Below are 16,511 nucleotides of genomic sequence, written 5' to 3'. Positions count from 1 at the left end.
CTTCCGATCTGCCCATTCCAATGCAGTGTCCTCTCTTTACATTATTAGGCTGCTAGGCCACTGTAGCAGTGAACTATGAGATGGCTCAGCTTGAGAAGGCAGGAACTGGACATAAAATTGCATGCCTTAAGGACTCCGGTGGTATTCTGTTTGTAAATACTTCCATTACACAACTTCACTGTAAAAGACCCCTAGAGCTCTGGAGAGTTAGCATTTGATCCAAGAATGACATTTCCACTTATAATACACTGGGTCCGCATTTGTGTACAGTTGCTTCTTTAGGGACAGATTTTAGAACTCCAGAATGAGCTCTTTATGTTTAAGATGCTTCTTAAATACTATCATTTTCCAGAGGAAGAAACACTTCTCCAGCTTCTGTTTGTAACCTTAAATTCAAAGACAGTCTTGCAAATGTGCATGATTCAGTTTGAATTTTGCTCCCCCTCATATAACTCAGCCATGTGCATCCAGCCTGGTGCATCAAAAATATGCCTTTTTGATTCTACCTAATTTAACTTTAGAATCAGTGTTATAGTCTGATATTTCAGATCTGCTCTTCTTTTTGAATGCACTTTAACAAACATCTGCAGCCAAAGTCCAAATCCTCAGATGCTGAAAATCAGCATTGTTCCTTTGAGTTAGTACAACGATGTCAACTGAACAACTGCTCCTGTATTGAATGTGAGCTAGAGGGATGCACTCCTTTTACAGTGATGTGCAAAGAACCCAATTTGCAGAGTGAACGAGTACGTTTAGAGAACAGAGTTATGTAATTCATCTATTTTGGGGATTAGCCATCCCTGAAGTTCTGAAAAAGGTAACTGGGCTGGGCTATTTATAGAGTCCGTTCCTATAGTTACAGGACAGATGCTAGCATGGCACAAAACCAGTCAGTTCAAGCTCTCCTCTGTGCACCTTGGTAAATTTATACTCTCACAAATGTTTATAGATCCCTCAGCATCTGTTTGCACATCAGTACATCCTATTTCCTATTAGGTTCTGACCATGCCTTTGTTTTTCAGGGGATGTGTATCACAGAAATAAGCAGAGACTCCTTTTAAAGGAGTTTCCCAGTGTACAAGAGGGGAGGAGAGGCACTAATCTTGGGAAAACTAATGCAGTAATCACCTAAATTATTCTTCTGTCTAATTTCACAAGGCTGCCATAGATGATAGCTCAGAACAATTTCTTTACACGATTCTCTTTTTTCTAAGATGCATTTGTAGGATCACTGTAAAACTATGAAGCCCATTGTTACTGCTACAGGATGATAAATGTGCATAAGAATTAATGAAAAAATATGGTCCATATCCAAAGAGTTGACGATCTTGAGGTCATGCAGAATTAGACAACTTGGAGAAAGGCAAGGAACAGTTTGCTGCAGGATAGCGTGGGTTTGGGCTGCTTCTTATAGGTTCTGCTTATATATATATATATATATTTGTCTCTATATAGTCATTGTTACCTTTTCTTTAATACTGAAAAACAGTCAACTGTTTTGGTAGTGGGCAGTAAGAAGAGGACAAAGACAAGAGAAGGAAGGTTATCTGGCTAATGGAGGAAAACTTGTTCCTAATATAGGGGTTACCACAGAAAAAAATCAAGTGAGGGGAAGACTCTATAGGGATGACCATTTTAATAAGGACTCTGAAGCATGGAAAATTAAGTGACTTGCTTAGGCAAGTGATGAAGAGCCAAGGAGAGAATTGGTTAATTCTCACCTTCACTAATCTATCCTGTGAGATAGGGAGATCACAACATAAAACAAAAGATAGCAGAAAATTAGGGCAGAAATATAGGGTTAGGTCCTTCACTACTCAGCAGTCTGTATTGTCATTTATGCACAGTGCAAGCTAAGCAAATTTTGATTTATTCATATCCTATCCCAAACTGTATAGATTAAAATTATATTGTGCGGAGCACAAAAGTGGGGATCTAGGGTTTTTACAAAAAGTCTAGAAAATTAAGATGAGGAGTCGGAATTTCATATGGAGGGAGAGACGCAGCCTAGGAATAGATCTCAGCAGATGCTAAGTGGAGAACTAAACGGTTTAACAAGAAAAAAATTAAATTGAGATAGCCTGCATGGCCTTGTGAAAGGGGAGAAATATGCACGTGAGCAAGGAAGATCTAAAAGAGCCATACTGACTAGTATAATCTAATTCACTGAAACTACCACTACAGTTAATAATAAAGCTCTTCTCTATTGAAGATCTTAACAGAAAAGTCCAGGGTGATGATCTGTAGAGCCAAAATGCAGTTTTTTCTTTATTTGCATCTCACTGGCTCAACATAGAGACTGAAGCACAGAGAAACAAAGAAACAAAAGCAAGTAACTGTTAAGCACTGAGACCCATACATCTTAGCATAGAGTGCATTTTCTCACACAGTACACTGCCAAATCTAAACAAAGAAAAGAATGAAGTAAAAAGCAGAATAGGAAGTGACCGATGCTCTCAAAGTGAGTATAAGATGCTAGACTTCTTGATGAACCAGATTATGAGAATTACTATAAGAATTTCATGTTAGTACTGATATTTCAGGGAGGCCCAAGAAGAAAAAAATTTTGAGGAAATTACTGGCCAACAAAGAAGGATTTAAAATATACATATAATGCAAATAACATGCATGTATTTAAAATGTCTTTTGGGTTCTGTAAAAGCAAACTATTAATTCATTAATTTTGACAACTATTAATAATCTGGCTAATAATTTAATGAAAAGGATGGATTAAATAAAGCTGGGAAAACACAGAAAAAGTATAATCCCTTTAGAGAATAGTACAAATATATGTACAAATGTATCACAAGAGTAACTTGATGAAATCTCAGGTCAAAATACTTAACTACTGAGTTAATCTTCAATAAGTCTTATATCTAGAAGTTTACATTTTAAGGACTTTATTTCTGGGACAAGGTATTTAATATATAACTTAAAACATTTTATTTGCTGTAATTAATATCTCAACTAATGAAAAGCATTGTATAAAATACAACACATTTTTTTGTCGTAAGTAACACCATTACTAGAAGGTCTGCATCTTCTTGCATGTTTGCATAGCACCTAGCACAATATTTTCTTTCAAAACCCAAACAAAACAACAATTTCTGCAGTTTTCAAGCTTTTCAGCTGACTACAGACTAAGATTTTTTCAGGACATCACTGGATTGAAGGAAAGGTCTGAAATGTCATCATTCATTTGTAAATTGTACTCGTCATTCCCATGAGATTTCATCAAGCTCTAGACTGCTTACTTGGATGCTATCTGCTCATCTGCAGTGACTGCAAAAATTATGGGAATATGAACTTGAAATGTCTTTTCAGTAGAAAGGATAGAAAAATATGTCACTACCTGCATAAAACATGCAGACCTTCATTGTTCCATCCTGTACCTCCTGAGTCTTCATGGTTATTTTATGCAGAGCTAGCACATTTATTCTTACAACAGTTCTGTTAGGTCAAACCTGATACTTGTAGATAGCTGCTGCTCTCTACCTCCTACTTTCAGGATCCAGTGGATACTAATATTTAATTACTCAAACCTTTTTTAGTAGATGTCTTAATTGCTTTTAAAATTACGATTTTATGGAATGTGTACGTATGTGCCTGTCTGTGCAGGTGTATGCTGAAAAGAGGGTTCCTGAATCCTGAAGTCTTGAGTGAGGTTCTTCAGACCAGAAGTGAATTTTAGACTCACATTTGTTTCAATTTTTCGATGCATTTCCCTTTGAGATTACTTGTGTTCTCAAAACTGGTCTCCTTGTGTGGCTTGTCAGGGATGCCGTGTTGGTTCAAAAAAGAACATGAGCTGTCATTAGAGCTCCAACTACATTGCATGTCACTAAAAGGGAACTCAAGCCTGCACAAAGTATTTAGAGTCAGTAATAGTCCAATAAACACTCTGGCCTATATATGACTTTATATACGTGTGCATATGCATATGCATAATTCAGTTTGGTATTGATCTCAAAAATCCAATGATTAAACAGCAGTTTTAAGTACTGTACCAGCTTCCTACCTACTGAAAAAGATCATAAAGTACTGTATTGTTCATTATAGCAATGAATACAGCAAAGCATTGACAGCATGTCACTTCAGTGTCATGAGGGCTGATGGAGAAAAACCTGTTCCTAATATAGGGGAACAGGGAAATTGTTCCCTGATATCCCACATAGTAATTATTGGCTGCAAAATAATTAACCAGACTTAAATCCAAAGTAAAACCTATACTTTCACACACAATTCTATAAATACTTACATATTTAGTTTACAATTCACTAACAGTACTTTAAAAGTGTGCTGATATGTATGTGTTGAAACTAACCATGGCTTTCGTTATTTTTCATGATGCACAATAGCATTTTTGTTACTGAACACTGAAGTATGTCTCTGTAGAGACTCAGAGGTACCTCATCTTCATGACTTTCCTTAACAGCCATTTTAGCATTCCTCCAGGCTGCTCTGGGCTGTTTCATCAAGCTTCAGATTCTTCTCATGAGAGAGAGATGAGGTAAGCAGGGCTCTCCATTTAGGCTTCAAAACAGCCATGTAATGCTATGTGAAATTCTATACAGTCATGGTGCAGGGTGGCATGCAGAGAGCAAACACTCAGACATTCATGATCATATCATCAGAGCCTGGCATGTCTATGATAGGTCAATAGAGAAATCCCATGATAAACTGGATATCTGTGTTAGACAACATGGCTGAATTACATTGAGAGTAAAAGGGGGTGTCCATTCAGACACTGTATAAGTTCCACTTAATCAGTGAAAACTCTAGAAATAATCTGGATCACAATTATCATTACAGTGCCCAGTTTATCTCCCTAGGTAAGCAAGTATACTTAAAGTCAGGTGACTGGGACTAGAATCTACCAGCTTCTGTTTTCTCTCAGGTCTTTTTCTCAGTGATGTTGGCATTTAATCTGTCTTTGCCTAAACATCCATAACCTAGCAACGAACATCACCAGTATATACTTTCCTCAGAAAGAAATCAGGGAGATTCAGGAACATTGTGATTCTCAGATGAAAGGTTTTATGTAACTGGAGAAAAATATACTGGCAAGCAATTATTTCCAAATTCACATTTGTCAGTAGTTGCTAAAAACACATTCTAGGAAGCAGATTGGATACATTAAAACTGTGACAGGCCATCTTTTGATTTTCACAGAAGTCTCTGTGCTGCTTTTTATCTAATTGAAAACTGGCATGTGGTCGAAGCTTCATCTAGCTGCAAGAATCCAAAAAACACCTGAAGATACCCAACATTGCTTACATAAATTACCAAACACGCTGCTGTGGTATTTGAAAAGCCACAAATCTTGTCACTCAAATGAAGTTCTAAAGAGTTTACTGACTGTCACTTTTGATCTTCATTGTGTCAAGGCAGAAACATTCCTTGGACACATTTAGAAAGGTTGCCTCACCAATCATCCAGTGTGTCACCAATTACTTTGTTCCCTTGCTCAATGATCTACTAATATTCTCTTAGCTATAGCTGCAGTTAGAAAGCATTTTATCTGGAACTACTCACTGGAACAAGCAAAGTAGAAAATGCCTGCTTTTGTAAATAGCACAGAAATAATCTGACTGCAATATTTAAGCCTTAAATCTAGAGGATGAAGAATTCTGTGGAATATTAATATACCAGATTACATAATTGATTTGGGAAAACATGCTTTAGTCAGTTAAGAGTATAATTCCAGAAAGCTTTTGTGTCCTCTAACCATATTCCAGTAATGTACCTCAGGATGTGTTTAATTTCAAGATGCAGTATAATAATTTTCCCTGACAAAGTGAATAGATTATATGAAGTAGATTATAAAGAATTCAGAATTTTTGGAATACAGCCATTGTTCACCTACCTGGCTGTAAAATCTGTCTAATTGCTTTCCACTTGCTTTCAACCCTGGAGTCTGATTACATTTCAATGGCACAAATTCAACGTAAGCGGCACGCCACCTGCAAACAAAGCAACACAGAGGCTTTTTCATGCACAGTTGATTCAAGTATCTGTACAATCTATAAGGGAAGGTCAGGGAAAGGTAGTTCTCTGAATGATCAAGAAGTCTTGTCAGAGGAAAAGGCTGTGGTCAGCTCTTCCCTCCCACACTGTGATTCCAGCATCTCCAGTTCTTCAGCCATCTCCCTCATCTTCAGAAGTGCCATGCCCTTGTTTGATGTCTATATTGCCTCATAACACAGAGTTGACTACAGCCATGACTGTAATCAACTCTGGACTATACTGCCATATTGTCTCATTTCCACTGTAACATTCTATGGTTTTAGATGATGCTAAAAAAGGACACTTAGTTCAAGCTTAGATCTAGCCGGAGACAGTTTGCTGGCATACAGGAAGAAATAATAACAAATTTGAACTACAATCTTTTAAGCATTACTGTATTTCAGCCCGTGCCATGAAAAGTTACCTGCTCTCACTTCTTCCTCTTCAAAAGGAAAAGAAATTTCAGTATTGATAATGCAACATATACACCAATAGTGTGCAACCAGTTTCTGAATTGATTGCCTTTGTCTGGTAGGTACCTGAAACATTTAATGGTTTATAGTTTCTTGACTGCTCTGTTCAGTTGTACCTACTGTTTCACGCATTGGCTCATTCATAGCCTGCTCTTTTCAGAATATGGAAACTCAGAATCCACTGTGTTTGCCCTTTTCTTATTCCAAGAGAAGCAAAAATAGTCTCCTGTAGGCCAGTCCTCATTTGTAGGCACTAGAAATGTACCCTTACTAGTAGAAGGTAATTTCCTAAGAAACTTGGGGGTTTTTTCACCTATATTGTCATTGTATTTACATACACAGTCTTATACCTACAAAGGATCATGAAATGCCTTTTCATCTAAGAGATATTTCATTTTTTCATTCTGTCATAAGAGTTTCCTCTTTTTCACTGTAATGTCTATAAATTTGAGTAGTCTTAAGCCTCCTGTTGAACAGCATTTCAGCAGGTGTTAGCCCTGGTTTCCTGGGTTCAGCCCTTCCATTAAATAGTGTCCAAAAGAGTTCTTCATTTTTTAAAAGGACACTTAAGGAGAAAAAATTGAATCTGAACATGAATCTTCATCTTTCTGAAACACTGAAAGAGCTCAATACCATTTTCAGCTCATCATTACACAGTGGATACACTGTGTCCAAACAAAACTGTACACAATTACAGTTTTTCATAAAAGAACTACATTCATTTGACCCATTGTCTGTCACCCCACATTTGATATGCCAAGTTTAGGAAATATAGATGACATGGGATAAGTTATTAGCAGCTGTATTTTCAAATAACATTATTTCTGGATACCAGGGATAATAACCCAAATGAAATAAGTTATTTTTACTCCATGTACAGATAAAGCTATGCCAATTTTGAGCTGTAATTTCAAGTTTATTTAATTACCATCACAGGCTCTATTTGTTGACAAATAGTGGGGTATATATTTCATATTTTTATTATTTTTAATTGTTTTTGTATCTTCACTCATCTGAGGCAAACAGTGTAACTCTAACTTGTCTTGTGCATTTTTTCACATGTGAATATTTTTCAAGTATCAAGTTGAGCCATCTCTGAGATTTTACATACAACCTTTTTAGTACCTTTGAATAAAAATGGCAATGAATAAGAAACCCTATTTCCAAGTTGTTTAAAAGACTAGGTATGCAGCAAATAAGCCAGCTAAAATTACATCTTGTTTAAGGACATCTGCACTAACATACTATAAGTTGTCTGAAGTGCATGAAGTATTTCCAATTACAACATCATACTCAGGTGTTTTCTCTGTCTCAGTTTGATTCAAAGCTCCAGCCTAGGGTCTCTTCCACATTTACATGTGTGTTGTAAGGGATGCAACTGCAACTTAAAGAATAATGTCGGCAACTCAAGTCTGCTAACACTCATTTTGCAATTGTTATTAATGGCTTATTGCCAATTTTTGCAATTAGTTGCTGTCAGTTTATATGAAAGCATTATTTTTTGTACACAGACATGAGTTTTCTAATGCTTGCCCTTTAGTTAAGGCTTTACTGTCATATGCTAGAGGTTCCAAATGAATTCCAGGCCTCTATAAAAACACTGCTTTGAGGCTTTGCATTAACGGTTTTGCATATGTTTATTATGGTAAAATCTAAAAACCTGAGCCTTTCATTAGCAACTGCCTAGAGATTTTTCAAATCCTTTCCTGGCATGCCATGTCCCTTGTACATTTTTAGTCACTGAAGCCTTCAGGTCAGCATCCCTAGTGGCCACATCAGATACAAATCTCCTAATAAAACATCCACACAAACCTCTGTATGCTTTCTTTTTGTGGAGGCTGACAGTGTAATGTTGGAAGCCATCTCTATCTATCTCTGTTTTCTTGAACTTGTTGAAAGGGATTATTTCTTCTCAGTTTACTATTTACTGAGGGAACCAGGAGGTCTCTTTAGAGCTTTTTGCACTTTCTGGTTCTTCCCTTCCTTTCCCCATGAGAATACCATCTATGTAAATCAGTATTATAAAATATCTTTACCTCTTTGTGAAATACAACAGGTACATAAGATAACAAAAAAAAAGCATTCATGGTAAAAACAATAATAGCTTCCAAATTGTGTGTTAAAATGTTTTTTTATGTAAACCCCCCCCCCCCCCCCACCTCAGAGAAATCTGCTGGAACTCAGAAGAAGCATCTAATGTAGGAAAAATATCTTGCAGCCAAAGATAATCTTCCTTCACACATATGGGAAAATATTGCTGATTTACACATTTCACTTCTTAGAATGTAGGCAAACAGTTCTATATTTCTTTTCCAAAATTTATAAAGTACTAATTTATATCACAGCCTCTTCAAATGCCTCCATTTTATCTAGTGCATTTGAGAGATTCAGGGATATTCATCGGTGTAGGTAAAACAGGACAGCGAGTGTCTAACACTGCATTTTAACAACTTCTCAGTACCACCAGCTTCTCATTAAAAATATGATCCTCTATCATCCTGGGGCTTTTGCTCCTCTCCAGTATATTCTTGCACAAAGAAAGCTAGTATCTGACCTGAAGTGACTATTCTTATTTCCCACAAATATTATAGATGTTAGCTTTTCAATATTTTGTTTTAATCTTGCATTTGTAGATCACTAACCTCACTGACTATTTAAGTTTTACCTGCCTGCATTTAACAACATAGTTTTTTTGCAAATCCTTCCAACAGCTTCAGAGATCATGTTATCTTGGGCACAAATCTATGAGTATTAGGGTATCTGAATTTAAAAGTCAAACTTCTTCACAGCTACTCAGGATACTTTCCTTTTGCTGAGACCTTTCTTTTCCCTGTAAATGCCAAATTAACAAAAGCATCTGAGGGTGGGTACATGAGGGTCAGGAGGGTGTGTGTTGAGAGTGACATCAACTGAGACAATAAAAGGGCTTCTAAGTTACTTAGAAGCTCTATTTTAAAGTTACATTTAAGGGGTCCACTAAACCAATTCAGTAGTCTTTAAATATACTCGACATCAAGAGACAGTCATCTGCCGACACACTCAAGCCAGAAATCTGTTTAAGGTACTATCTGGTAAGTATACTCTATTTTATTTCCAAGTTCTCTAGAAGACTTATTTAGAAAATTTTATCATTGATTCTTTATTTGTTTTTACATTAGCTTCTTTTCAGACTATCTTAAAAATAAAGTGAATATTAGTAAGATCAAACTGTTTTATTATCTGAACCAAATTAATGAAATTAAAAAATCTGAGAGAGTGAGTTAGAAATATCTTGAAGTGAATCCAACTCCTGAATTTACAATATTGGGTTTGATGGACTGTTAGGATCACATTCATACTGTCATGTAAGATATCATGTGATAAATGCTTTTCTGACCTAGAGTAAAGCTGCAGTTTTATATTTCTCAAGTTTCAGTTACTCTGTATCAAATTTCTTAAGCTATAACAAAAAGATGCCTTTTCTAGCTGCCAATACTGAAAATCCAATCTGGAAATTGGTATTTGGACTGTGTCATTTCTGCCTGTTGTAGCATCATCAGTGATAAATATTTTTCAAATATATCCCAAGGGGCAGTTTTGCTGATGATGTACAAAGCAGAGTGGAATTCAGACTGGCAATGCAGGATTATCACTGAAAAAAATGAGGGTCTCAGTTCTGGTTTCTCTTATGTAATTAAATAGGGAATGACATAACTCAGCAGAGTTATTCCTGTACGCAAAATTGTCACGAAAAGTGTCAGCCGCTTCATTCTAAAGAATAGGCAAAAGAAATAGATAAAAGAACAAAACTTTTCACTGGCATGGCTATATACTAGTATTTCAACATACTTGGAGGATATAATGTATAAATTACTTTATAATAATAATAATAGTAGTAGTAGTAGTAATAATAGTAGTAGTATTGGAAGAACATGGTGCTTTTCACCCAATTATCCAAGAGATGTATGCTGATGATGCAGGGCAACTAAGGCTGACCGAAGTTCTTAGACTTGCCTACAAAGTAACAGGAAGTTGCTCACAAAATTAATATCAGAACTAAATTCTTCATTTGCATTCCTTGCTCTAATTCATTTCACAAAAAATAAAAAAAAATTTCAAAATAATTTCTCCAATGTCTTTCTTCAACTTTTTTCCTAAACTAAATTTCTTTAGAATTACTAGAAATTACCTAAATTACAGATTTATACATGTATTCATTTCTATCTTTGTAGACAAAATGACTTCTATAAGAAATCTGGCCAGGACTGCAATAATTTTATACGCCATATGCTTTTTTACGAACTCTGATGGAAGACCAATGATGTAAGTACATTATCATATATTTCCAAAGTTTGGGGGATGACTTTAGCTGTTCTTGAGAACATGGTTGGTCTGTCTGCATGTAAGTTTATGTGTATGTGAGTCTTTCTGGCCCTGCTTTTGGACCCTTTAGCCAAGATGGCCAAATTCTGTCCTCTAGATACAGCTGTAGAGATCTCAGATACTCTGAGTTCTTATAATTTTGTTTTTTTCAAATAGGCAGCTGAGTAGAGGGAGAAAAATCATATAATGTTCTCTTAGGAATACCACTGGGTAAGCTGCACCTCTTATTAGACGCTTGGGGAGGGTCCTACACAGGAGAGCATTTTTTTTACTGTGCGAGAATCTAGACACAAATCCACAGGAAACCTTGCTTCCTTAGCTCTAGTGTTCACAGAAAACTACCGCTGAACAAATGCCATCGTTTTATGAATCAGTTACTTATTGTAGCATCAGCCCTAAACTCACCCACAACAGCTGAAAGACATGACAAAAATATAGTCACCAACAACATTGTCACCAAAATGGACTGCTTCCTATTCTTTAAACCTTCTCACTAATATATCTATTACCAATAACAAAACACCATCCACGCTCCTTCTCTTCTCCAGATGTCGTTCTATCCCTTAGAAATTAGAAAGGTAGGTTCTACAGCTCTGTATTGTGATACCTCACAAAAGTTCCCAAATCTGGGGTTTTGGGTGAAGATCTAGAATTCAAGAAGGGCCACTACGAGGCTCTTTCTTTGCTTTTTTTCATGCAGGAAAAGATCAGTGAGTGAGATGCAATTAATGCATAATCTCGGAGAGCATCGACACACCGTGGAGAGACAGGACTGGCTTCAGATGAAACTGCAGGATGTGCACAGTGCCCTCGAGGATGCCAGGACCCAGAGGCCTCGGAACAAGGATGATATTGTCCTGGGTGAGATCAGAAGTCGGAGGCTGCTCCCTGAGCATTTGCGGGCAGCAATGCAGAAAAAACCCATCGATCTGGATAAAGCTTACATGGATGTGCTCTTCAAAACAAAGCCATAATGAAAAAAGCCAGAGCATTATGTCTCTCCAAGGAAGCACATGTCTGTATATCACTGATCAAGTAGGGCATTTTATTATGATTTATTCAAACTGCAATAAGGATTAAAGGCACCATTTAAGATTGTAGTCCCCTTGAGCTAGACATTTCACAACCAAATAATAAAATGTATTTGCAGTCCACCCATGACCATTGCTGCTAATTTCGGGGTATCTTTTAAATGGCTAATGTATCTTATAAAATTCAGGCATAAAAAGAAAAAAAACCAAACCTATAACAGTCAGAAAGTTGAAAAATCATTTAAGACCAGTTTTACTAGTCTTACATGGTCAGCATTTGTATGTAATCACAAGGCCTACTTGTACTGTTAACCAACAATGAATAAATGCAGTAGAACCTGGCTCCAGAACAGGGCACCATTTTGCCTAGGGTTAAATTTTGTTTAACTTGGTACTAATGAAAATATGTAAACTTAAATCCACATTTATTTTCAGAAGAAAGCCTAAAATCAGATGAATATTAATTACATAGCAAAAGCTGCGTGGTTATAATTTATGATTGAAGAATGCAAACATAAAGTAAAGTAGGAAGGCAAAGGTTAAGATTAAAGTACAATGGGATAAAATTCTGTACAAAATAGAAGAATGAAATTTTGCTAAATACTAAAATAAAGGGAAGGCTTGATTACCTTCCCCTCCTCCAAAAGAGGATAAACTGTAAGTAACTGCAGAAACAGTGGAAGCAGAGATGGTAGCACATATCTAAGCATGGCCCTAACTATAGAACTAGGAAATGATTCTATACCAGGCAATTAAAATTGAAACAAAAATCTTGCAATATATATATTTTTGTCCCTCATTTTCTCTGTAAACTATCTATCTCCAATTTCTGTATGTTGTGTTAGGTCTCGTGTAAGTATCTTTTGTTTGTGAGATCAATGGCTCTCATAAATAAAATGACTCATTTTCATATGCAATTTTTTGTAGAATTGGGATCTCAGTTTGCCAAATCCCCAAAATGAGAACCATTACCATGCAGAAATCAACCTGGGAGAGGAACCATATGCTGTAATACATTCAAACTCAAAGCAGGATTCAAAAAGAATCAGACATAAATATGGATGGGAAAAAAAAACAATGATGCCAACAATTAAAACAAAACCAGCAAATATGAAATTCTTTTGAATAGTATATGCAGATATGTGCTCAGGACCTTCCATCATTTCTAATAAGAAAGTTTTCTCAGCAGGAGTAATGGTGGTTTTCTCCAAATTTGCCATTGCCAGAGCTCAAACCTAGATGAATTGCTGCTCTAACCTAACGTGTCTGTATGTATGTTCCCATATCACTTACTTGTTTGTTTGATGTCTAGCGCACCTTGGGGAACCTCGTACAAACTCATAAACCGTTACAAATAAAAATGCAATCTGCTGGAGGCTATAAAGGTACTTGTAACTAGAGAACTGTAGTTCATAATCGTGCCAATACTTTTAGTAATGTAAAGGCCCTGATGCTGCAAGCAGATGGCACGCCTGTGTGCATCGGTGTGCCCCGTGCACAGGCAAGGATTCCACGTCGCTTGTCTATTTGTAGAATCGAGGCTTTAAAGTGCACTTTCTATTTATTCTTTTATCAGACATCTGTGCTAACTTAAAGAAATTAAATTGCATTTTGTACCTATGTCTCACTTACATATTATCAAATAAAGTGGACCAAAAGCTCTCAGGCTTTATTTTCAAGCATAATAACTGACTGACTTGTAACTATTCTGATATAATTTAGCATTTGGGGTAAGATTATTAAGCCACTTTATTTTATTACAGGAATACAAATACAAAAATAATGATGAAATAAATTTTTATATTTCCTTTTGTCTTTCCTGCACACAAAATTATATTGATGTTTAAACCAAAGGTGTTTACCTAGCAAAACATGTTTATGTTCACTTAAAATAATGACACATATGCAGAAACTGTATAATCTTCAAGTGCTAAACTTATAAACTGTTGCCTTTTTATCTAAACAAAGAATTCTATTATCTAAACAACTTGTTCTTCCTAATCTTCAGCTATCCAGTAGACTAAAGACGCTTACACAAATATTTAAGCTTTCTGTACACTTCAAAAAATACCTGCTTTTCATGAAGGGCTTCAAGGTCAGAGACAGATGACACACCACCAAAAAAAAATAATAACTTTTGTAGGACGAGGACCTTTGCAAAGCTGCAGCACAACAAGCAAAAGAATCGTGGGAAGGTCCTGAGGGCATTAATAAACCCTAATGGTCCTGACCAGCCCCACCTGGGACCCCCCCACCCACACCCTGCCCATGGCCCGGGAGCTCTATTTAAGCTCAGCCCAGGACATTTAGTCCTAGCTTGAGCTCTGTTGTAGTTGGTTTCTGTCTCAGCTACAGCTATCCTCATGCTGGGTCCCTGCTGCTCTGCACCCCAGCCCATGGACTGACTCTGGACCTGATTTGCTGCTTGACTTCATGGTGTGGTTTTGAGCCTATCTGCTTGCTGTCAACTTGGTGGTTGATCTGGATGCTTGGTTGAACCTGGCCATCCTGCTCAGATAGTGTGGGACAGGTGCCGGGTAGCAAGGCTTACCCTGGCCTTGTGCAGTCCCTGCTGTGAATGAGGGGAACATGTGTCTGATTTCTGAATATCTCTTCTTGTAATGTCTGCAGATAGATGGTAATGTGGTGGTTCAAATAGCAAGAAACAGCTCTGCAGTTGGCCATCTCCAAAGTCTCAATGAGATGGGAGGGTGCTGGAGGACCTGTGGCAGGCAAAGAAGCAGGTATGGAGCAAATCTCGGTCTTCTCTCAGGGAGCCAGCAATAGGATGAGAGGTAATGGCCTCAAGTTACACCAGGGGAGGTTCAGGTTGGATATTGGGAAAAATTTCTTCTCCAAAAGAGTGGTCAGAGATTGAAATAGGCTACCTAGGGAAGTGCTGGAGTCACCATCTCTGGAGGCGTTGAAGAAACGTGTAGATGTAGCATGCAAGGATATGGTTTAGTGGGCATGGTGGTGATGAGTTGATGGTTGGACTGGATGAACTTAGAGGTCTTTTCCAACCTTAATGATTCTGTACATCTGCAAAATCATTTATCTAGAAATAATCCCACAAACTATGCTCAGCACTGTCTCATTTATGGCTAAAATCATGTTTGCTTTGCCTACATACAGTATGACTCTTCAGAAGGACTAAAGAGAGCACAGTGGCAGATGAATTAGAACTAGGTAATGACCATTAGAAACAAGATGTAACTTGAATGAAATTACTTACTAATGGTAAGTATTTAGAAAACAGGTTTCTTACAGCTTTTCAGCTGACCAGCATAGCAGCAGTTAAAACAGCAAAAAGTTCAGAGTGAGGCAGAGGATGTTATAAAAAAATATTTTAACACCATGATATATTGCAAAGATTCATCTTCACCTGGACTAACACATGCAATTTTGGTCATCTCTTCCACAGATTAAGGGGACTAGAAAGACGATGGTAAGAAATAACAGGGCCACTGAAACACACGTGATAATAAATGTTAACAGCAGTCAGAAAAGAAATAAATAAAAAGAGGCAAGATAAAGATATGATGAATGAACAGTACGGAGACATAAATGGTACTGCCTAGTTACCTTCCTAAAAGAACAAGGAAAGAGCTGAAGAATTGAGCTTGCACATGGCTGAATATGGAGCTTTTAGCTAGTATAAGCCAAAATCTCATCTCTAGCCAATGTCACTGGAGGAGACAGTGGCGTAACTCTTGTGTATGCTTGAGTTCTTCTCCCATCCCTGCACCAGAAAGTGCGTTAAGTCTATGCCAGGTTGTGTACTTGCACATAAACAATGTAAATACTAAGTAAGCCTGCACTTCACAACAGACCCAGACATGCACGTGACTGCCAGAGGAGACTTCCTAGATCCCCTGTTACAGTGAGATAAAGTTAGAAGAGTATTAGGTCTGCGTCCCTTCACATCCACAGGATCAGCCTTCCAAAGATGGGGTGTCTCCAGAAGGCCTCTTTCCTCCCTGAAGAACGTGGTTTCTATGCTCTCACTTCCTTTCAAAGCAGAAAACCTTGCTTTATGATCTGCCAACAGCTTTTTGCTAAGATCTGTGCCCCTGAAGACCTGCCCTGTGCAGATGGTTATCTGTTGTACATACCTGTTTTTTATAAAATTCCCAGTGAAAAGAAATATAATTGTCTCTCACTTATGGCTCATTGAAACAAGAAGCACTATCCATCCTTGGGGGAAGTAAAATAGTAGCACGTGAAAAAAAAATCCCAATCCATGAAAAATTAATAAAGACAGAATGACAAGAATTCTTAAGAAAACTAGATAAATTGTAAGATCTGTAGGTAAAACCTACTACTGGTGATTTAATTGCCAGTGTTTTGGCTTTCTTAGCTGCTTCTAACCTTGTCTGCTGTAAATACTGCTGTTTAATATTGCTCAGCTCCCTGTTCAACAGCACGTAACATCTGACTCCTCGCCTAGTTAGCGCATTCTAACAGCTTTTGTGTGGGCTGCTTGGCCGTCATTATTCTGCTGGTGCATTTCTAGAACTGTGTGGTTTACCTCTGTGGCTATTGTTAAAGGATGGAAAAGAGGATTAATTAAACAGATTCATGTTTTGCTGCATATTGTAGTGGAGCTTCTGCCTTCTATGGGGCATTTCAGTACAGC

At 37.2% G+C, this 16,511-nt stretch overlaps 1 protein-coding gene across 1 annotated transcript; it reads left to right on the top strand.

Moving 5' to 3' along the window:
- Positions 1-10,695: 10,695 nt before the first annotated feature.
- PTH (parathyroid hormone) lies at positions 10,696-11,815 on the top strand. The gene is made up of 2 exons (XM_010177255.1): positions 10,696-10,781; positions 11,542-11,815. The coding sequence occupies exons 1-2, from the start codon at positions 10,696-10,698 to the stop codon at positions 11,813-11,815; spliced, it is 360 nt and encodes a 119-aa protein (XP_010175557.1).
- The last annotated feature ends 4,696 nt before the right edge of the window (positions 11,816-16,511 follow it).

The sequence above is a fragment of the Antrostomus carolinensis genome, unplaced genomic scaffold, assembly GCF_000700745.2.
Source record: "Antrostomus carolinensis isolate BGI_N321 unplaced genomic scaffold, ASM70074v2 scaffold7081, whole genome shotgun sequence".
Classification (NCBI taxonomy): Eukaryota; Metazoa; Chordata; class Aves; order Caprimulgiformes; family Caprimulgidae; genus Antrostomus; species Antrostomus carolinensis.
This window is presented reverse-complemented; position numbering and strand designations above follow the sequence as displayed.